This window comes from Electrona antarctica (genome assembly GCF_951216825.1).
Source record: "Electrona antarctica genome assembly, chromosome: 21".
Classification (NCBI taxonomy): domain Eukaryota; kingdom Metazoa; phylum Chordata; class Actinopteri; order Myctophiformes; family Myctophidae; genus Electrona; species Electrona antarctica.
In genome coordinates this window covers 40,705,889-40,729,214 of record NC_136802.1, presented here as the reverse complement: position 1 = coordinate 40,729,214, position 23,326 = coordinate 40,705,889, and the positions used below count along the sequence as shown (strand labels likewise).

Sequence of the window (23,326 nt, the reverse complement as noted above, 5' to 3'; positions counted from 1 at the left end):
CCGGGGAGACCTCCTCTACAACACCACACTGTCCGCTAAGCAGCAGAGGTGTAAAACAAAAATTGGCACCAGTTTTTTTACATCTGACCTGGTGCCAATTTTTGTTTGGACACTTAATATGGCGCAGCCTCGTGTGAACGCGCATATCGAGGGCAAGTGTGTAGAGCGAGTGGCGAGGAGCTGGTTTCAGAAAGGGGGATACTCTATGGTGCCGACTCGATTGCCTTGTGCAGCCCTGTTCTCTGTCCGCATGGAAACCGCGACCTACAAATAAGTACCACCACAAATAAATTATAAATAAACTCCTCCTAAACAATCTTCATCTGATGCAGAATAGACAACGCTCCAACTGATGTTCACAAGGGCTCTTTATTTACCCCACCGTGAAAAAACTATAAATGAAAGTTATGAAACCACAACTTTTAACACAATGATTTATAAACACCATGGATGTATATGACATGTCATTTTTGACAGTCACGCTGTATTTCCTTTTTCCATATTAATGAAATCCACATGTCACAAACACACATGCAATGCAATATAACTGTACAAACAAAATAACAGGTAACACAATTGCGTGATGGTAACCATGGCAACGAATGGTTTCCTGTTTCTGCACAAGGAGGGCGAGTGTATTTCCAAACAGTTTTGTATACCCAGCACCCTAATCAAGGGAACTTGATTCAGCTGGAGGGGCACTTTCTGACGAGGGAACCTCCTGAGAGCACTTCAAGTCAAGGGACTGGTTTCAGAAAGGGCCATAGAGTAAGACAGAGTTAGGAGAACTCTGTTCACTTCATGGGGCTTCAGTCCAATGGCGGCCCGGCCTCCTACATAGATTTCTATTGGTGAAGAGCATAGCGAACAGTGACAAAGTCCTGTACCGGAAGTTGGCAGAATGCACTGGACTCAGGCAACAGCCCAGCTTTAATTAATGATCTTGAATCCCTTTATTTTAGATTGTTTTTTAGTAATAGTACAACATAAACATTACAGAGACCTTAGTTGTCACCGTACAATACAGTTGTCATGTTGCACACATGGCCTAAAATAGCTCTTATTTGCGCCGCCCTCGTTGAAAACAATGTATTTCCAACTCCAGCTTGTCACTCTCCATCCAGGCTGCATGAACAGTGCTCGAGCGCTCAGTTTTCTGCCCCCTCAATGTCGTAACTCTGTCTTCCTCTATGGCTCTGCTCCAGACATGAAGACAGGCACACTCACTCAGCAAGCATGGTGGTGAGTTCTCTGCCCCGTCATCAATACAGTGCTGCTTTGTGTAGATCACATTCATCAAATTAAATCAAATCAAACGTGATTCATGAAGCACGTGTACAACAATTGAAATGGTCCGAAGTGCTGTAGCCTACAGGGTGAGAACAAAAACATCAACAATCATATACAACAAACAAAATCAAGACCAGTGGTGGAAATATATGTACAATAAGTAAGTACAAGTTTGAGGTATTTCCAATTTCCAACACTTTTACCTCTACTACACTACATATTTGATCCAAATATCATATACTCCACTCTAATTATTTGAGATAATTAGATTTTGATTATTATTACAACACTTACATTATAAAAAGTAGCCTTTTGTTTGCAACAGAGGATGTCTAGCATAATGACAAGCACAATGAAACACACTTGCTTCCAATGTGGTCCTGCAACATACAATGCAGGGCTGGAAAGTACTGTCCAGCTAGCCAGATGGAGGACAGAGATGACTGGAGCCAGCGCTGGAGGGCTCATCATGAACTATCTCTATCCAATGCGTTTGACCCTGGCCATCACTTACACAACTGATGAAGTCAACTACAAGACCGCTCAACGTATCAGAAAATCAATGTAAAGTTCCCGCTCTGGAGGTTCTGCATGTGGGTAAGTTGTGCAAAGCCCCCCCCCCCCCCCCCCCCCCCCGTCTCTGGGAAGGGACCATGTTGAGATCCTGAGAACTTGTGTCATATACGAAGGTTAGTGACAAAATTCTCCACTTCTCAACATACGAAAATCAGCAATTAATAGCTTTGGAACTGAAATACACAGTGCGTGTGTGTGTGTACACAGTGTGTGAGTGTGAGTGTGTGTGTGTGTGTGTGTGTGTGTTTCTATGTGCAGGGCGTTGCTGAAAATGAGCACCTGTGCTCAGCTACTTCCCTGGGTAAATAAATAATAAAAAATCACACCCGTGTGAACTGAGTGGTCCCGGATAAATGCTTTTTGTTTATTTTTAATTATTTTAAAACAGAGAATTAAACGCATTAAACAAATAGCGGGAATAGCGTATTATGCAGCGGCGGAACACTGGATCAAACAATTAGCGGCACTAGAACTGTTAAATTCGACACATGTGTCGCACAAAGGTTTTCACAAAATTCTGAAAAACAATAAATCCATTCCGCATGTCATTGGAAAGGTAATTTGCAGCTGAATCCGAAAATGCAAGCCCCGAGACTCTAGCACCTAACGTTATGGAGGGTTAATGTTGAGATTTTTTGTAGCTTTATAACTACCATCATTGGTTTCCTTGATGCTGAGAATGTAGGTTTAGCAGTTAAAATCAATGTTCTAGCTTATTTAGAGGCAGAGATATTACATGTTACGGTGGCCATTTTGTAAATTCCAATATGGGAGCCATACGGACGGACATCTGGGCAAATGCAAACATTGATTTTCTGATTCCTTACATAGTACCCTTTCCAAAAATGTAGTTATGCAAATCTTTAAAAAAAATCAAAATCAAAGAAAAAGGGACCTGACTATAGTTTGAGACACTTGATGTAACCGATCACTAACCTGGCTAATAAGCCAGACTCATATCACACTGTCGTGTGCCGAAGACCTGGTAGGACAAGAAAAACAAAGTAGGCAAAGGTGTCTTTCTCAATGTGTATGTCTATTGTCTATGTAATCAATCTGTCAGTCTGCCTGTCAAACTGTGCCTGCTTGTGTAGGCAACAGGTACGGTCCATCTCGCCCCCAAACGGTCGCCCCAAAGCCTGGCAAAGTCGCCCTATAAAACCTCTGGCAAAGTCGCCAGAGTATGGGTCCCCAGCATTTAGAAACTGCCGGATGCTAACTTGCATATGTTGCATTATGGCAATTTTCATAATTAGCATAATAAGCTTTCATTAGCATAATACTATATGGACAATATTTCAGAAACTGCTTGGCCGATGTTGAGGATGCTGAATCCATTTCTGACATTCACAAATTTCAAAATGTCAAACTATGCAAAAACGTCCTCAGGCGTTATGACATAACATTGTGTTCTTTCACCTACAGTATAGCTTAAAGGTATATTCAGTGATTTGACTTAATTCAAATATCACTTATTTTTTCTTTTTTTCTGGATAATTCTCCCTACTATAGAGTGTGCTGACCATATAAGGAGTTCCTCCCTGTCCCCAGTGAGCCCCTGGGGTCAAAAAACCCTAGTTTCAGTTTGGGCTTTGGGTGGCAAAGCCTTCATCCAATCAGCATGAGAGGGGCCTTCCTCCAATCATGATCGAGTGGGGGCGGGCCTTGGTGCACATGCTGTTGGCCTGTTGCACTTCCCCCCACTGTAGAGCGTGCATGTGCACATTTTGTTACCGGGGCGGACTGGGTGGTTTTCCAAATCTCCCAAATCACTGAATGCTCCTTTAAAGGTGTAGTGAAATGAAAAATACGTTTTTCACACTTTTAGACCATCTCCGTGGTCATCATATGAGCATACCTAACAATGGATGCCAAAGAAATGGGAAAATTCTCATTTTTGTGTGTTTTTATATCAAAAGTCCATAAAAATATTTTTTGTATTACTTCCTGAAAACGAAAACGTGCTGCGTGATGACGTGTCGAGGCCCACATCGATAAAAGCCAATAAAAATGAAGCTCACCCGTATCCTCTCCATATGTGCGCATCCGTGCAGCACAGCTGCTATTGATTACAGAAATCCTCCGTTTTTATTCCCATTCCAGATAACATCCAGACAGTGTATTACTCGGTTTCAACTTAATCATCACGCTAAAATATGTATCTGAAAACATTATAGGGTAGAAATAAGCCACATAACAGTAAACTGGTACAGTTTGGCCGTCTATTTCATTTGTAAACAAACACACACCACGCTGCTGCGTATAGCATAGCAACACTCCCTAGCTACCGTCCCATCGCCTGAAGGGATGCGACGCTCTGATTGGTTCAGAAACTTCAGACCGGTGTTTCAACTTGAAACCGTTTGAAACTTCATAATAAAATGTCCACCATTTCCGTTTCATTACACCTTTAAAGAGGAACTGGTCAAACTTGGGCTGCCATGCTAAAGCTGATAAACGTTCAACAGGAGTGACAGCACCCTCTTGTGGTGGACCTCTAATTTTGCCTCTGTGACTATCAATTTAGGCATTTAGCAGAAGCTCTTAATACTCTCTTCTCTAATGCTAATGCTTCTCTAATGCTCTTTTCTCACTGTACACCAAATCCCTTGGCACTATCATCGCTGCTCACAATATATCCTATCACTGCTATGCCGATGACACACAACTGTTTCTATCCTTCCCCCCCTCTGCCACTCAGGTGGAAGAGCGCATCACTGCATGCCTGGCTGACATCTCACAGTGGATGTCCTCCAACCACCTCAAGCTGAACCCAGACAAGACTGAGCTTCTCTTCTTCCCAGCTAAGTCCTGCCCTATGCGGGAGCTAACTATTTCCGTAGACAACGCCCTGGTAACGTCTGTCCCAACAGCCAGGAACCTTGGTGTTGTCCTGGACAGTCAGCTCTCGTTTAAAACTCACATCACAGCTGTCACTCGATCCTGTAGGTTCACACTCTATAACATACGACGAATTAGACCGTTCCTCACCCAGGAATCAGCCCAGCTCCTAATCCAGACAACAGTCTTGTCAAAACTTGACTATTGTAATTCGCTCCTTACTGGCCTAGCGGCATGTGCACTTAAGCCTCTCCAACTGATCCAAAACGCCGCAGCTCGTCTGGTCTTCAACCAGCCAAAATTCTCACATGTCTCCCCCCTGCTCCGCTCCCTGCACTGGCTCCCAGTCGCTGCCCGCACAGAATACAAAACTCTGATGCTGGCATTCAAAGCAACCAAAGGTATGGCTCCCCCATATCTTGCAAGCATGATTGAACCCTACAAACCCTCCCGCGCACTCAGATCAGCCAACGCAGGAAAGCTGGAAGTACCCTCACTAAAAACACCGGGACAACGCTCCACACGTCCCAAACTCTTCTCCCTTCTGGCCCCAAAACTGTGGAATGCACTCCCCGTTGCAATCAGAACTGCAGCATCACTCCCAATCTTCCGCCGTAGTCTGAAGACCCACCTTTTCAGACTCCATCATGGCCCATAGCACTTATCCTACCCCCTTAGATAGCACTTTTTAGACTTAGATAGCATTTGAAACAGACTTATAGCATGTCATGTAGACAGCACAATAATTGCATTGTATGTAGTCATAGCACATCATAGTACATATGTATAGCATAGTATAGTATATATGTATATTTAATATGTATAGTGTCATTATATAGATATGTTCTAGTTACATTCTTAGCTTACGCATGTTTCTTGATAAATGCATTTTATATATGTGATGTATTCCCATACTTTTGTTCTTGCCTAATGTAAGTCGCTCTGGATTAAGAGCGTCTGCTAAATGCCTAAATTGTAATTGTAATTGTAATACAGAGCAATTTACGATTTAGCGATTTAAGCAAGAACACATGGTAATACATCAAATACATAGAAATAGTCATCAAGGATAAAGAAAAAGGTTGCGAGGTTACGTGCACGCATCCGCCTGGGTGACAGCAGACTGCAGGGTGAGCGCTTAATATTGATGACATCACGTGATGTCACGAGGCATGACCATATATGGGTCGTGACTGACTGACTGACTGACTGAGGGGAAATGCACAATTTCATAGTTAACTGCGACCTGGGTCGTAATATGACATATTTGCCTACTGCTATGTCTGGTGACATCTACATTGTACATGCATTTACATTTTCTTAAATCACTACATCCAATGCCAAGACTTTGGGTGGACCATTCTTTATATGGATGCTATCAGGAATAGGGTTGAGTTTTCAAAGCAGAAGGCGATGTCTGTTATGATCTCTGCATGCAAAAGGGTTATGGCACAGCCCCCAGACCATAACAAAAGGGAAATATCGAGGGATAAAATGCAAAAAAGTTTATTAAAACAAGAAAATTACTCGTGACTGCAAGGTGCAACAAGCTCTTAATTGTAGCGTTGCCCATGTTCTTTTGTTGGTTCACTCACTGTGTTTTGTTATGGCTTTCCTGTAGCTCCAGTTAGCTCATAACATTGCGGCATTAGCTGCTGTTGCCACGTTGTGGCGTTCAGAGGTTTTTAGTCCGTTCAGCCAATCATGACTTATAGGTCGTGTTTAGAGTCGTCGATCTTTACGGTCGTCAGTATGGTGTGTGCAAATGTATTGTAAGCCAGGCTGCTTTGCACCTGGCAAAGAATAGAAGAATGAAGAATTGAATTGAGGAAGTGTGGGTCTTTTTTGCGAATGAAGTGAGCACTAACTATATAAGCTGGCCAAAACTGTCTGTCTGTGTGTCTGTGTCTGTGTGTCACGCTGTAACACCACCCGCCCGCCACCAGAGGGCAACTGAAATTGGAACGATACAGAGGTCTGTCTGTGTGTGTGTGTGTGTGTATATAACATAGGCCTATATGTTTTACCCGGCATATACTGTCTGTAATTAGATCAGGGGCTCAATTGATCAATTTAAGTACAACGGGAAAAAAATCTAATAGGGATGTTCCCGAAGTACAAATTCATCCTAGGCCACGCCCTTCAACTTCTTGGTGATGTTCGAGTACTTCAGATGAGAAGTGTTAGTTTTGTACAATCTCATATTCTGTTTGTTTTCATGTGAACTATTTGGATGTTTGTGGGTCTTTTAATCTCACCTGCACAAATACGTAACTAGCGTCTTTGTGTTTTGTCACACACACACACACACACACACACACACACACACACACACACACACACACACACACACACACACACACACACACACACACACACACACACACACACACACACACACACACACACACACACACACACACACACACACACACACACACACGTTATGTCTCAGGTGAAAAGTTAGACATCGTAGTCCGGGAGGGCTGAGTAAGTGATCCCGCCCACAGTCGGCGGGCTGGAGTGGAGGGGGAGGAGCCAACAGAACACTGAACCTGAGCGACAGAGAGAGAGAGAGACAGACAGACAGACAGACACGGTAAAAAGCTTAGCCTTTTTCATCAGAAAAATGCACAACCGCTATAGTTCATAGAACTAATCAATTTAAGGTAAAAATTATTGATAATCAACAATTTAATGAAATAATCAATTAATAATCAATCCCTAAATAATCAATCCCTATTTTTGGCATAAACAAATTGTCTATTTTAGCACTACACCATTGTGCAAGGAAATGTAAAATAACAAGTATTTCATCGATTCCATTATATGCATTTTTCTTTTACGTTTTGGATTATTTGATTAATTAAAGAGCTAATGAATAGAATTATCATCAAGAAAATAATCTACGCACGCACGCACACGCACACGCACACGCACACACACACACACACCTCGTCCGAACACCTCTCTCAGCAGGGCGATCTTGGGCTTGCGTTTGTGCAGGGGGACGTGGTGGGGGGGCTGCGGGGAGGAAGAGGAGGGTGGAGAGGAAGATCCTCGGTCCTTCATCATCAACCGGTGCTTCATCTGCTCAATGGGAGTCTCATCTGTTATTATAGACACCAGCTAGAGAGAGAGAGAGAGAGAGAGGGAGAGAGAGAACCAATAACCAATTATAGTCAGTGTGTTGGATTACTTATTAGGGCTGTGCTATTGTAGCCTGGCTAATAAGCCAGACTCAAATCACACTGTCGTGTGGTATTTGAGTCTGGAGATGCTGTGTATGGATCTTGTTTCCCGGGGGGCGGGTTCAAACATTTTCTCTTTGACGCAATTGGTCAGAGCTACTGTCAGTCAAAGGTCTCCAGCATTGAACGTCAGTGTACCAAAGCCTGCCCATATTGCATACCGTGTCCCGATTGGCCACACCAGTTCTCTGGTGTAGGAAATGGGCGTACAATTGAGCCTCTCCAGACCGTAATCCGCCGGCAGGCAATTTTTTTTTTGCCAACGGCTGATTCGGTCTGGCTTATTAGCCAGGCTAGTGCTATTGACCAAAGATATATCAAAATGTTTAGAACCAATGCATTATAACGTTAATTTAACCAGTAAAAACATTGAGATGCATGTCTTTTTTTTTCTTTTTTTTTTACAATAATGAACCCAAGAGGCTGTTATGTCACACGATACAAAAAATATATACAAACATGGATGGACGGGACAATACAAAGCAGTCACTCGACTGACAGACAATTTGAGTCTGGACCAGAGGTCATTCTATGGCCCAGGAGCCTTACAATGGGCAGGCTTAGTTTTACTGAGGTTAGGTTTAAGCTTAGGTATACTGTAGTTTTACTGAGGTTAGGGTTAAGGTTAAGTATAGTTATAGGTTCAAATTATTTCTAACTAAAACCTTTTTGTTCTGTTTACAACTGTAAGCCGGGAGATGACAAAGTAGAGCTTTGCTGAAAGTAGCAGATCGACAAGCTCACAACGCGGTGTGAGCTTGTCGTCTGTCTTGTCGTCTGGTTTCCAGGCTAATCCATTTTCAGCTAAATCTATCTTTCACAACAATGAAAGAAAACGGAAAGAGCCCTGAGGGATTCGGGTCACCCATATTGGCTCAAAGATCACCCCCGTGTGAAGTGAGGGACGCTCTTGTCATCATACATCATCACATTCCGGCCAATCACAATTGGCGTACTCACTTGTCTGTCCTCACTTTTTATCCTCAATACGTACATTGCTCAGCCAATCAAATCATAGCTATAGGGTGCTCAGAAAAAAATGAAATAATAGCTATGGGGTACACACGCACACACAAAGCGCCCCTCAAAAACAGATTGGATGAGGTACTGGAGCTGAACAAAGCCAGAACAAAAATCAAACAGCAAACAGTCCTAAATGCAAACAGTCCTAATGCAAACAGTCCTAATGCAAACAGTCCTAAATGCAAACAGTCCTAAATGCAAACAGTCCTAATGCAAACAGTCCTAATGCAAACAGCCCTAATGCAAACAGTCCTAAATGCAAACAGTCCTAATGCAAACAGTCCTAAATGCAAACAGTCCTAATGCAAACAGTCCTAATGCAAACAGTCCTAAATGCAAACAGTCCTAATGCAAACAGTCCTAAATGCAAACACTCCTAATGCAAACAGTCCTAAATGCAAACAGTCCTAAATGCAAACAGTCCTACTGCAAACAGTCCTAAATGCACAAACAGTCCTAAATGCAAACAGTCCTAAATGCACAAACAGTCCTAAATGCAAACAGTCCTAAATGCAAACAGTCCTAATGCAAACAGTCCTAAAGCAAACAGTCCTAAATGCAAACAGTCCTGATGCAAACAGTCCTAAATGCAAACAGTCCTAATGCAAACAGTCCTAAATGCAAACAGTCCTAATGCAAACAGTCCTAAATGCAAACAGTCCTAATGCAAACAGTCCTAAATGCAAACAGTCCTAATGCAAACAGTCCTAATGCAAACAGTCCTAAATGCAAACAGTCCTAATGCAAACAGTCCTAAATGCAAACAGTCCTAAATGCAAACAGTCCTAAATGCAAACAGTCCTAAATGCACAAACAGTCCTAAAAGCCATACTCAACATCAAGGGAATTGTAGTTTTAGACCTAGTAACGGTGAGACAGGTCCAATTGCTTGACAATCACGCAAAGCATAGCACGCATGGTCAACAGAATAAATAATAAAGTGAGTCTTTGTCAATGGATAAGGCATGCCAGAATTCTGCCGTGTAATTCCCTTTGTAACACCTAGTGGTTACTGTGAGGTACTAACTGTCACCAGTGGTTAACATGGTTACTAGCCTATTCATCTGCATGTGCGTGCGTGCGTGCGTGCGTGCGTGTGTGTGTACCTGGTCGTAGAAAATGACCATGACAAACACTCCAAACAGAACGGACTCCACCAGCAGTATGATGTAGTGAGCACTGAGAGAGGAGAGAGTGAGGTAAATCACTTCTGCGCTGTTTATGCAACAAATACAATTCAACTTTTTTAAATCAAACAACATATCCTAAACACAGATTTCAGCTCATCACTCAGTGTTGATTTCGTCGCCTAAAACTATGACAAAAGATTTTCGTTTTTCCACTGAGGAAAAGTAAAGAAAAATTTTATAAAAACTAAGCTATGATGACAATTTCATCAAATAAAAATTAGACTAAAATGTTAAAGAGCGACTAGTGGAGAAGAGATTAAAAGAGACTAAAACTAGACAGATGACTGAAATATGACAAACTAAAATCAATTTGACTCAAAATACTACAACTAAAACTAAATCAAAATGTGCTGTGAAAATCAACACTGCATTGACTGCAGCACTTCTTAACCACTTAAACTATACTTTGTTGATTAGGCAATGGGGACCCCCAGGGCTCTATACTTGGCCTGCTCTTTTCCCCCTGTTCTCCTCTACGTCATATTCCTTTTCCGGAAATATCCGATCTACACGCTCACAACGCATCTCATTGTGAGTGACTTGTTGTGAGTGTTCAGATCTGCTATTTTCATCCAAGAATATAGGGTCACTCGGGTTCATAATGGCTAAACTCTTTGTAGGATTCAATGTCTCAGTGATTCAACACTTCACTGTTTCAGTGTAACGGTGGTTTAGTGCAGGGGTTCTCAACCCGTGGGTCGCGACCCCTCGGGGGGTCGCCTTTTTTTTTTTTTTTTTTTTTTTTTTTTAAGTTTTTTTAAAAAATTTATTTTCATGATTTTTCAAAAATAGCAGACCTACAAGCTCGTAGCGCGCCACTCGGTGGCGCGCTATGAGCTTGTAGATCTGCTATTTTTCAATAGCTAAATTATAACAATGCTTAAAACACCAAAAGGGGTTCCCGCCCAAAATGGGTTAAGGTTATTGTAGCAGTCAATTTATATTGGGGGTCGGGAGGGGGCGGGGCGGGGGTCCCGAGACATTGCCAAAGCATTTCCGGGGGTCCCCGGCCAAAAACGTTGAGAACCCCTGGTTTAGTGTATCAGTATCAGTGGATCCGTTTTCCACGTCAGATGTTTCAGCATTACAGGCCACCTTTACACGGCAACGGTCTGTAGAAAAAAAAGTCCCATTGTGTTCTCACTTTTCATTCTGCCTTTACACGGAGACGCAACATAATGCTGTTGCCGTCTAAATGGAAGGCACATCTGATATTTTATTTCGCCGTTTTCTCTAGAGGCCGCTGCCGTGTAAAGGTGGCTTCAGTCTGTCTTCGTCCTACTCACACTATCAGGTGCTTGCTGGGCGTCTCTTCTCCTTCTTTCTCTGCGTCTCCCTCTCTCTCGTTTCGTATCCTCCACACCCACGCAGACACCACCAGTATCATGGAGTACAGGCTGGCCATGCCTAGAGAGAGACAGAGGGGCAGAGAGACAGACAGTCAGAGAGAGAGAGAGCGATACAGGAGCTATCAGTTGAGACGTCTTTAGCCCAGTCTACACCAATGAATTGCGATGCAAAGAAACCATTGCAATATGTTGCGGAGAGAAATTGCAGCGCTCTGAATTGCCTCGTTGTAGTTTTGCACCGATTTGAGAGTTGAAACTCCTTGCACTGCGAATCATTGGTGTGGACTGGGCTATAGGGCTTTGCTCGGACTGCACGCTATTTGCAAGTGATCGGAATGGATTTGAGCATTTGGACATTGTCGACCTATTGGTTACTGAGGTAATGACATATGCATACGAATCCCTGATGAAGACCTGAGAGGTCAACATACGTCGGTCATGCTGGTTGCCTTGTTCAATGAAAAAAAAAATGAACACAGGTTTGTGTTCACTTAAGACAGAGTTCCTCTTTGTGTTTATGTCTTTAACTGTCTGCACTACTAGGAGGATTCATAATCAAGCATGACTTCTTGAAGTAGTAGTAATCAGCAGGCTATGAATGTGAACTCACCCGTATAGAAGAGAAACTGGATGAAATACTTCTGGTTCAACTCTCCTACACAGTTGTTGATCCTGGAAGCGACACACACACACACACACACACACACACACACACACACACACATCATGCTCTTGCACATACAAATAACCCCACACACACACATATACAGTACACAGGTGCGCATGCATACGTACGTACTGTATGTGCACACATATGCAACTACAACTATTTTTGAGTGGTGCAACCACTCCTATAGACAGCTATGTGTGTGGCTGTGTCCCTGGGTCCCTGTGTCCGAGCACGGAAATAGCGTTTGTTCACCACCAAGTGTCACTGTTGCACAGCCTAACACACAGGCACAGACACACACAGGCCAGGGAGGTGGGCTTGTACAGTACAGTACAGTACAGTACAGTACAGTACAGTACAGTACAGTACAGTACAGTACAGTACAGTACAGTACAGTACAGTACAGTACAGTAACAGTATTGCCTATTATAGGGATAGGGATGTGGAGGAGTCCATGTGGAGGAGAACAACAGAGTTGGAGAAATAAATGTAATGGGCAACAGGGTGATGATCAGTGGTCGTACCAGGGACAGTGGTGGTCCATGCGTCGTATGCATCTCTGACACACCCTGCAGTGGTGGGCTCTGGGTGGTCTGTAGGTCTCACAGCGACTGCACACCGTCCAGCCTTCACAGCCCTAAAAGGGAAGAACTAGGGCTGTCACCATTACAGCATTTAAGTTGAAGATTGTCATACAAAATAAATAATTGCGATTGATGATTTAATTGTGTTTTTGCCATTGGAACATAATGAATGTTGAATGAATGATCTACAAGCTTACAATGTGTCACATAGTGAAGCCTTGTAGATCAGCCATTTCTGCCGTTTTTAGTTTTTTTAAATGTATGACCAATATTTCAACGATTATGGTGATTATGCAAAATAATTGATTAAACGATTATACAATAATTGTTACAGGCCTAGGAAGAACACCACTGATGTCTAACTAGTCAATTTAAAAGTGGTTTACAAAAACAAAAAGTAGCCTATAAGAAAAAGGGAATACTGTCGGATGAGTATAGTTGTCCAGAACAGAAACAGCGACATTGGGGAGCTTATAAATTGCTTTAAGTGATTAATCAAACTAATTTATTTAGTCAATTATAAAACAAAAACAATGTTGATTTGTTGATTTTACATTTAAAAGCATGCTTCAAGAATAAGATTATTCCATTTTTATCCCACGATTTTGTAGCCCATTTTTCACCCAGTGCCGATTGCCTAAGCTGTAATCCTGGGCGCTACTCTCCCTCTGCCAAACTGGGGAGAGCCCCGAACTGAGCTCATGTTTCCTTCAATGCATGTCAATGCAATGTCAACCTGTCATATTGGCCTGCTGGAAAGATGTGCTGGCGGGTAAAACAGTGGCAGCGGAAATGGCTGTTTTAGAAAATTTGTTCTGTTTCCTTCCCCTGGAAACTGTGGAAGAAATTTGGTTTCCTTCCTCTTGAAATTGTATTTCACAAGAGCTTCATCACTGACACTCTCCCTCAGCCTATATGCACAGCAGCACCACAAATAATAACATCACTTTAAAACCCCAACAGCTCAACCTGGGCTTGGGTCATAAATAGCGATTATTTCATAAATACAGTCATTAGGCTCAGTGGTCCAGGCACCTTGGCTGGTAATCCAGTCTGGCATTTACTGCATGTCTTCCCCCCATTTCCTGTCAGCATACTGTCTGTCCCTCCATAAAATATATAAAATAAAGGCGAAAGCCACAAAAAAACATTAAAAAAAATAGTCATTATTCCATGGATACATACAGTCATGCACACAGCCATAAATACAGACAAGAATATCTAACTAGTCACACCAGCCATTCGGTCGTATAAATACATGATTTGCAGCTCATGGCGGCTGACTGAGTGTCTGTCGAAGCACAGACTCACCCGTTCGTTCATCCTGGAAGACTGCGACCGCAGGTCTGAGAAGTCCATGGCCGTCTCTGGAAGAGGCACCATACCTGCACACGCACGCACGCGCGCGCGCACGCACGCACGCACGCACGCACACGCACATTGTGGAAATAGCTAATCTACAGTACAAGCTTGTAGATCGGCAATTTCCAACGATATGCACAAGCAATTGCATATACCTGTAGCACGCACGCACACACGCGCGCACACGCACACACACACACTAACCTGGGTCAGTGAAGACAGCTTTGGAGTGGCAGGCTAGCAGCAGCAGTAGTATCCCATTAAATACTGACGCATGGAGAGTACACCACACACACACACACACACACACACACACACACACACACACACACACACACACACACACACACACACACACACACACACACACACACACACACACACACACACACACACACACACACACACACACACACACACACACACACACACACACACACACACACGTCAAATTTGACCTAAACACTTTTTTAGGCTTAATAATGAATCAAATAATTTTGAGAAGAGCATGAGAGCTGAGAGATGGATAGATACAGACAGACAGACAGACAGACAGACAGACAGACAGACAGACAGACAGATACAGAGTGTGTCTAGAGAGAGATGGGGTGAGAGATTGAGTTATTGAGAAAAGGACAAAAAGGCAGTAAGAATTCATAAACAAATGAGCAAACAAATAGACATGCATTCAATTGATCAATGGCACAATGGAGGAAGAAGAGAGCGAGAGAGAGAGAGAGAGAGAGAGAGAGAGAGAGAGAGAGAGAGAGAGAGATGACCCGAGGGCCAGTGAAAGGAAAATGAAGGGATTCCATGATACAAATTGGAAAATTATGAAAGCGTCATAAAACTGAATTTAAAAAAAGCTGGACGGGAATAAAGGAGGAAACATTAAACAATTAATAAATTACCTATAATACATCATTATTATTAGGTAGGCTAATGAATCGAATGAAGTATAGTGAAAGGTGGAGGAGGGACATTTAAATACAGGAGGAGACATACAGAGAGATGATAAAAAAGGACTATCACAGATTTGCATATACTAGCCCTGAAACATGACTGTCTCATGACAGACGAGCGTCATGTGAATCATGGCTACATATAGCCTAACGGCCGGGCTCCACCGGGCGCGTCAGCGTCGCGTCAGTGTCGCGTCTCCGTCACCGTCAGGGAATGTTCCCTTTTTAATCAATGAAGGGTGGCTCCACTGCCCGCGTTGCGTTGCGTTGACGGAGACGCGACGCGTGCATTACAATTGAACCGGTGCGTTTTTTGACGCACGCGACGGAGACGCAACGCGTCCGGTGGAGCCCTGGCGTAAGGTTGATATCCACAAAGCTAGAAGCCAGAAGTGTTGCCAGTATAACTCTATGGCAGAAACAAGCAACCAGGTCTATACAAAATAAGCCAAAAAGAAGCAACACTGAACACTGGTCCTTTCTGGCCAGTGTTGCCAAATCTGTTTATAAGTGATTTTGGGATTATTTTTTGTAGATTGAAAAAAATATTGGGGGTCCTTTGCTCTTGGCATGAACATGTTTGAGAACCACGTACTGCTCTAAAACAATATTAGACAAAGTTTGAGCCACAAACACATGTCCTCGCTCTCTCTCTTCTCCTCCTTTTGCATACATTAAATAGGCCTATTCATGATTCTACTTATACAGAAGTAGCCTATGTTAGTTTGTTTTATGGAAACAGTTGTTTGTGTTGAATGTACTAATTGCACATAATTATTCAAACGAGATAAAATGGGCAAGCCATAAAATAATGCACATTGCACTTGTCTTTTCATACGTCATGTGGAAATAAGGCAAATAAAAAGTAACATTAATGTTGTCATTTTATCAACTGGCCCCTGGCCCCTTGCCATTTTCATAATGTGGCCCACATGTTCAGCTATTTGAGTATCCCATACCACATGGGAGACACAGCAACTATAGTGAACCAATCAATGGCATGGCTTTTTATACATTTGCCTACTTTACATTCTGAATACATATTGTCGCTTTCAAATGGAAACCTCATAAGTCATTATTATTAAATAGAGCGGTGCCAGTTGGGCACTGGCCTACTTGGAACGACGCAAGTTGGAAACGCATGCACCACCCGGATATTATGTCTGTGTCTCTTTTATGCCCATTATACAGTATGGAGTTCTTTGTCAGGCATGCCCAAATATGGAGTATATGCAGACGTCAGAATGATGTCAGAACAGGCCAGCTCCATACGTATATAGACCCTGGGCAGAGCCCGGGCAGAGGCCTTTTTGGGGCGGTTTTCGACAACCGTTGGTCCGACCGACTCGACACCGGCCACTGCACCCCCTGCGGTGGTGTGTCGAATTTGAAGTCGGTGGGGCGAACGGTTCTCGAGTTATGTGGATGACAGACAGACAGACAGACAGACAGACAGACAGACAGACAGACAGACAGACGTACAGAGACTTGGTGCATTTGTAGATAGATGGAATGGCATTGCAGGCATTGGGAGCTTGTACTGTAGATCTGCTAATTTCACTACTTTTGTGCAACACTCCTGTCCTGTATGATGAAGTAGTGCATTAATTCACAAAATAAAAACATGGAGATATTGAGGTTTTCTGCCTGACAGCAACAATATGCTATGCATGTTTAAAGGACTACTTTTCAACCTATCTTCATATAATTGGTCCTCACTAATGATCATGATAAAATAGCACCATTTCTTTCTACTCAGCCTGTGTGGTTGGAGACACCCCGCTGCGCGTCGTGTCTCACCACGCCTCTCAGCCAATATAAAATACAAGGTAACCTCACACCTCTAGTGGCTTATCACTTTATTTTAAAACATTACCACCAGCACAGTTTAGTAAAAAGTGCTGTTGTGCAATTCAAAAGTGAAATTACATCATGTAAAGTACAACCATCTGATGTGCAGGTCACAGGGAGAGGAAATAGAAATTCCATCTGATGATCCCACAGGGATGTACGTTCTCTCAGTCCCAGGAGGGGAAAACAGATCATAGTCTCAGTGTGCGTGCGTGCGTGCGTGCGACATTGACACAACCAGACCAAAGGAAATCATTTCATTTTGTTGGATGAAATAAATCCTGACTTAAGTGCAGATCAATCATCAACCATTCACAACAACTCACTCAAATAATACAAAACGTATGTTCCATATATAATTGATTTTTCGAAATATTTCATCGTCAGTGTCAAAAAAGTAACGTTATAAAACTATACCTGCTTTAAAGTAAATCAATTTTATTGACAAGGAAAATATTGTAATATGATTTAATCGTGATTTCTTTTCACGTGCCAATTGTCTATGTAATCCTGGGTGCAAGCAACACTTCCTCTGCCAACCCGGGGAGAGCAACGGACTGACCTCATGCTTCCTTCTATGCATGAGGAGTCCAAGCCGCTTCTCTTTACCTGACAGGGGGGAGTTTCCCCGAGAGGACGTAACATGTGGAAGGAACACGTTATTCCAACCAGTTCCTTTCCCCTCCATCAGGCGCCCCAGCTGGCCAGGGAGGCACTTGGATTACTGCAGGCGCCACTGTGCCCCCCTGTGGTGTCCTGTTGACCAGCACTGCATTCTGGAAACTAGCACAACCACACTAAAGGTCTCCACACACCGGGCGCGAATCGGATGCGAATTCGGATTTTTAGCGGCGTTTCTCGCGGCCGGTGTGCAACCACTTTTAATGTCTGTAGTTGTGACTTGTTATCATATTCCATTCCGATTGGCAGCCTGATTGCTGTGAAATATGCACACACACTCACAGTAGGCCAAGTAAGAAGATCCACCCCCAAATTCTTCAATTTCTTTCCAAATCGGCTTCATAGTAGTGCTAGGCCAACAGGCCACTTCATGTCGTACTATATATATGTATATGTATATATATATATATATATATACACTGGTGTACTGTATACTCCAGTAAGATGCCTGAGGGAGAGAAGCATTCACATTCATACAGGCGCTGGCCATTTGTGCCAAGCGCCATTTAGCGGTTTCTTCAAAACACTTTTTGCTACTACTCCAGACAGATTTTGTCCAAAACTCACATACATTGGGCCTCATGAGCTGCATGGGCATACAGTAGATTTGGATTCGGTTCAATTCAATTTTATTAAAGTGTCAAATCACAAGATGAAGACACTTTACATGTAGAGCAGAGACACACGTCCCCAAGCGGGAATTGAACCCAGGACTTTCTAGCTGTGAGGCGACAGTTCACAAAACGTTCTCATAAAAGGACCCCATTATATGTTTGGCATATCCTCATCTGAAAATATTTTGTGCCAGGGAGGAAGCCCCACATGGGCCATTATAACTCCAGCCGTGGGCGGCAAGATCGACAAGTCGGTTTGGCCTTTGGACCACACTGGGCACTGCCAAGTCAGTGTATGAGTCCCCCCCCCAATCAAAACTGACTGCATATTGTTCTTATTGCTTATTGCCGTCCTGCTTGGTCCCACCTCATCGCTACTTGCAGCTATATTTATTATTAAGGGACCAAGAAGTCACTTATTGTTTTTGTGTTTTTTTTTCTTCTTCTCCTTCTCCTTCCGCCAAAAATAGCTGTTCTGGCTGAACCGTGCAGTCGGTTTTCGCGAAACTTGTCAACATGGTAGAGGGCCATGCCAAACGGTGACTATGGGAAGCCCATGACGCTTGGCCAAATGGTGGCGCTATAGCACTCAATTGAAAATGCAAACTTTGAACGTGCATATCTCATGAACCGTTTGACCGTTTGCAATGACACTTTGATACACATGATCCTCATGCCGAACAACTTTCGTGTTCTGACTTTTGACCTCTGACCTTTACATCACCCGCCATTTTGATTTATATGAAATACAGTTCAAATGTATCTCCTCCCAGGATCTTTGATCAAAATGCACAAAAACGTCTACACGTGAACTTTGGACCTATACGGACAACAAATCGTAGTACATTTCGTTTAAGTGAAAAAATGAAGTTTTTATGAGCCAATGAAAATTGCCTCTAATACATACATGCAGCGTCATATGCTTATGTCACTTTACAGTATAGTAGAGGGTCATGCCAAATAGCACTGGAAGCAGTCTTACTCCAATTGGCCAAAGGGGGGCGCTATAGCAAATTTTTGAAAATTAAACCTTTGAACAGTCATAACTCATGCCTCGTTTGGCCAAAATTCATGGCACTTGTTTCCACATGTTCCTTGACTCATGGGGAACACATCTGTCACTTTGACAAGTAAGCTCCGCCCTCTGATTTTCCGCCATTTTGAGCAGTTTGAAAAATGATTATACCTGGTTTTCTGCCTGCTTTTTTGAGCAATTTGCGTGAAACAATGTATGGACCATTATCTGAAATCAAAGTTGAAGAGAACTTTGTACGTGAAAACATGAACAGCGAACACACTGTAATAATGGATAATGACATGCCCAAAACGAGGATACACATGATTGTTATCAAACTTGTAGTCACTGATTGTCTCTGTTTAGCTCAGTCAGAAGAGCTCTCGCCTTCAGACCACAAGGTTGTGTGTTCAAATCCGGGTAATGACAACTCAGCCTGTGATTCTTATTTGTGCATATTGTTCTTATTGCGTATTGTCTTCTTTCTTGGTCCCGCCTCATCGCTGCTTGCAGCTATATTTATTATTATTATGGTGCCTATTGTATTATTCTACTAATTGCAGAAAATGTGCAGAACGTAATTCTGAACAGAATACAGTTGACACACACATGTATGCAGGCAGGCAGAACCATATATAGAGAGACTATACATTTTGAGGGGAGGGACTTTTCAGAGAGTGGTGTGACTGTTCATTATAAATACAAAGCCTCCTAAAATGTATAGTATACATACATACCTAGACATAAAGCATGCATTTTGTCCTGATGTGTGTTGTGGTGTCCCTCTCCAGGGGGACAGAGGGACAGACATGGACAGAGGACAGTATGGATGGACTGGAGCTGGAACAACAACAACAACAACCAGGTACTATTTGACATCCATAGTCATGAGATAAGAGGCTTATTTCCACAGACACTGGACACAATATTTCAGATTATTATCTTTTCATCAATAAATAATCGGGTACCCTTTGATGGATACTATCCGGATGTATTCTGATTTATCTGGCTATAAGATTAATTGGAGTAAGTCTGAGGCTATGCCGATATCTACATCAATGTTACTCAAATACAGTGTCTCAGTTTGGTTTCAGGTGGGTTCCGATTGGAATGAAATATTTAGGGGTAAAACTCACTTCAGATTTGGACAAAATTGTCACATTAAATTATGAGCCATTGCTGACTAAGATAAAAAATAATTTGGGAAAAGTGGGGTGCCCTGAAATTGTCCTTATGGGGTAAGGACAATTTCAGTGCAACCACCATCAAAATGGTGGTTGCACCCCAGTTTAATTACATCTCAACGATGCTCCCACTAAATATCTCAGACAAGATTTTTAAAGAGTATGATAAAATTATTAGGGATTTTCTTTGGGAAAAAAAGAAACCCAGGATTAAACTGAGCAAAATGTGGATGCCCAAACATAGAGGTGGCCTCGGCCTACCAGATATGAGGACATACAATATATCTTTTGAAATGGCTAAATTGTCTAAACACTGGAGTGGGTCAAATTCTGAATTAGACTGGGTAACCATAGAGAGAAGCTTGGCTTCACCATTCCGCCCAATTGATGTTCTGTCACAGTCAGTGAGGAGGTTCATTTTTCGCACAGACGAAATGGAAAGCCTGGGTATCGAGGCTAGTGAGGAGGAAGCCCAATCTGAATCCGATAATTTCACACTCAAGGAGTGTATGGGGGAAAATTCATAAAGAGTATAAAATCTTACATTATAAACAACCATACTCATCACTCTGGAATAATCCTAAAATACGTATTGGAAAGAAAGAGATATATTGGAAAAAATGGCAAGCAGCAGGGCTTAATACTATTGGTGATCTATTTGAAAATGGAGCTTTTATAACTTACTCAGATTTAAAATAGAAATTTGACCTTGGAAATGATGGTACATTTTGGAAATATTTACAAATGAGACACTGTCTGCAGTGTCTGGGCAGTACTCTTGATACTGTTGAAAATGCACTAGTTGAATATCTAAAATTACCACATGAAGCTCATACTGCATCTGTTTTTTACAAAATGTCAAAAGAACTGCTGGGAGGTACATGTGACAGTCTCAAATTGATTTGGCAGAATGATTTGGGGGTTGACATTGAAAATGAGCATTGGAGAAGAATTATAGCAAATGTAGGAAGTGGAATTAGAGGAGCAAGAGGGAAATTTATTCAGTATAAGATTATTCATAGATATTATTTGACACCGACTAGATTACTTAAAATGGGAATCGCGGATAATAACACATGTTGGAAATGCAAAGAAGAAATTGGCACATATATGCATATGATTTGGGACTGTCGCATACTGTAGTATACCCTTTCTGGTGTAAGGTACTGGAATTCCTTGAGAAATGGGTGGGATTGACGTTGCCCAGGGATCTGCGGCTCTGTCTATTAGGGCAGGGGTTCTCAACCCGTGGGTTGCGACCCCTCGAGGGGTCGCCAAATTATTATTTATTTTTTTGCAACTGAATGGCTGTAAAGTGGAAATGAAGAGTTTACATATAGTACACATAGTACATGCATACACCTTCCCTAATGATGATGGTTTCAGTATTTATTTATGGTGTATGGTGTCTCTATTATTAAGGTTATTGTAGCAGTCAATTTATATTGGGGGTCGGGAGGGGGCGGGGCGGGGCGGGGGTCCCGAGACGTTGCCAAAGCATTTCCGGGGGTCCCCGGCCAAAAAGGTTGAGAACCCCTGTATTAGGGGACAGAACTGCTGTCCCTGGCATATCTAAAAAGTATTTCACTATTATAAAGGTTGGACTTGTTACCGCTGCCAGAATACTGTTGCGTCATTGGAAGGTCCCCAGAACACCTGGGCTTAAAGAATGGAATGAAGAAATTATCAAAATAACATCATATGAATATATGTTGGGCAGGGTAGATGCAGAAAGCAAAATTAAAGAGACATGGGATGAGTTCTGGATGTATATGAACCTTAAATGAACATTCTTTTCCTTGCTGTTATTTTTCTTCTTTTTTATTTTTATTTTAACTGTTATGTTTCTTGGACTGGCTATCTGTAAGGTATGTTGTAATGTTTGTAATGCTGCTTTGTACTGAACCTAGATTTTGTACGATTTTGAAAAACAAATACAAATTTGAATTATAAGAAAATAATAATAATCGGGTAGAAACCTCATATGTTCAAAGTTGGACATATGACACACTCCGTTTCGAGCATGTGCAGATCTGCTACTTTTGGTGCTTTTGTGTGATGCTGTATCAAGTAGGGTGTTTATTTACAGGAAAAAGGTTGTGTCTGCACTTTGCCCTGAGACCGGGAGGTCAGTGTTAGATCCCTGGCCAGGTCATACCAAAAACTCTGAAAAATCGGACCTCCCTGCTTGGCACTCAGCATTAAGGGTTGGATACAGAAACAGGTGATAGGCATTAGGCTCCTGGCCTCCTGCCTTATGGGCCTCATGGCTCAGCAAGGATTACTACACTCTACCATCATGATTTTCCACCAGTGGTTCCAGGTGGTCCCTAAATGATGGGGAGTTGGTAACCAAATGGACCCTGGAAGAGTTAAATTATTGTTAAACATCTGCATTAGGCCTACTTAATTTACAAGAAATCTACACAATTAGAGATCAATGTCTGCCTGTTATCTCTGCTATAGGTACTGTACCACATCAATAAAGCATGGAAATATGGACATAATCTTATCTTATCCAACGACAACACTCAAAGTTTTTGGGTCTACTGCTCTACTCTCTACAGGACAGAAAGGAGCAGCGATTACCGGATCCACCCAGGGGCCATTAGACACTTTATCCTTCCTTTCTGAGCTCCAGGTAAGCTATACTGTGGCAACTCGGCCAGCTCCTGAAAAATGCTGACTGTATGTATATCACTTCATGTTGTATACAGTAAAACACAGTGCTATACTGCCCAGGATTTGGTCACGAGTCCATTTTTATGGGTCACGAGTATTATTTCCTAAATTTCGTTTTTCATTTTAAATATCAAACAAATCAAATCATTTAATGAATTGATAGAAGTGAGGGGCAGTTAGTATTAACCTGACTCTGCCAGA

The 23,326-nt window shown here is 42.4% G+C and overlaps 1 protein-coding gene across 3 annotated transcripts in view; it reads right to left on the bottom strand.

Moving 5' to 3' along the window:
• Positions 1–1,105: 1,105 nt before the first annotated feature.
• LOC306914163 (palmitoyltransferase ZDHHC3-like) overlaps positions 1,106–23,326 on the bottom strand; it is a 61,603-nt gene continuing 39,382 nt past the window's right edge. Inside the window, exons 2-11 of one of the 3 annotated variants that reach the window (XM_079491108.1) lie at positions 19,997–20,099; positions 14,341–14,403; positions 14,086–14,159; positions 12,715–12,827; positions 12,131–12,192; positions 11,458–11,578; positions 10,088–10,160; positions 7,662–7,836; positions 7,151–7,262; positions 1,106–1,369 (exon numbers count right to left, since the gene is read on the bottom strand). In XM_079491108.1, the coding sequence (XP_079347234.1) occupies positions 7,171–7,262; positions 7,662–7,836; positions 10,088–10,160; positions 11,458–11,578; positions 12,131–12,192; positions 12,715–12,827; positions 14,086–14,159; positions 14,341–14,403; positions 19,997–20,015 (792 nt within the window). In that variant the 5' untranslated portion in view covers positions 20,016–20,099 and the 3' untranslated portion in view covers positions 1,106–1,369; positions 7,151–7,170. Of the gene's footprint in view, positions 1,370–6,201; positions 7,263–7,661; positions 7,837–10,087; positions 10,161–11,457; positions 11,579–12,130; positions 12,193–12,714; positions 12,828–14,085; positions 14,160–14,340; positions 14,404–19,996; positions 20,100–23,326 lie in introns of those variants that run through there. The other 2 variants (XM_079491107.1, XM_079491109.1) reach the window with 2 other exon arrangements.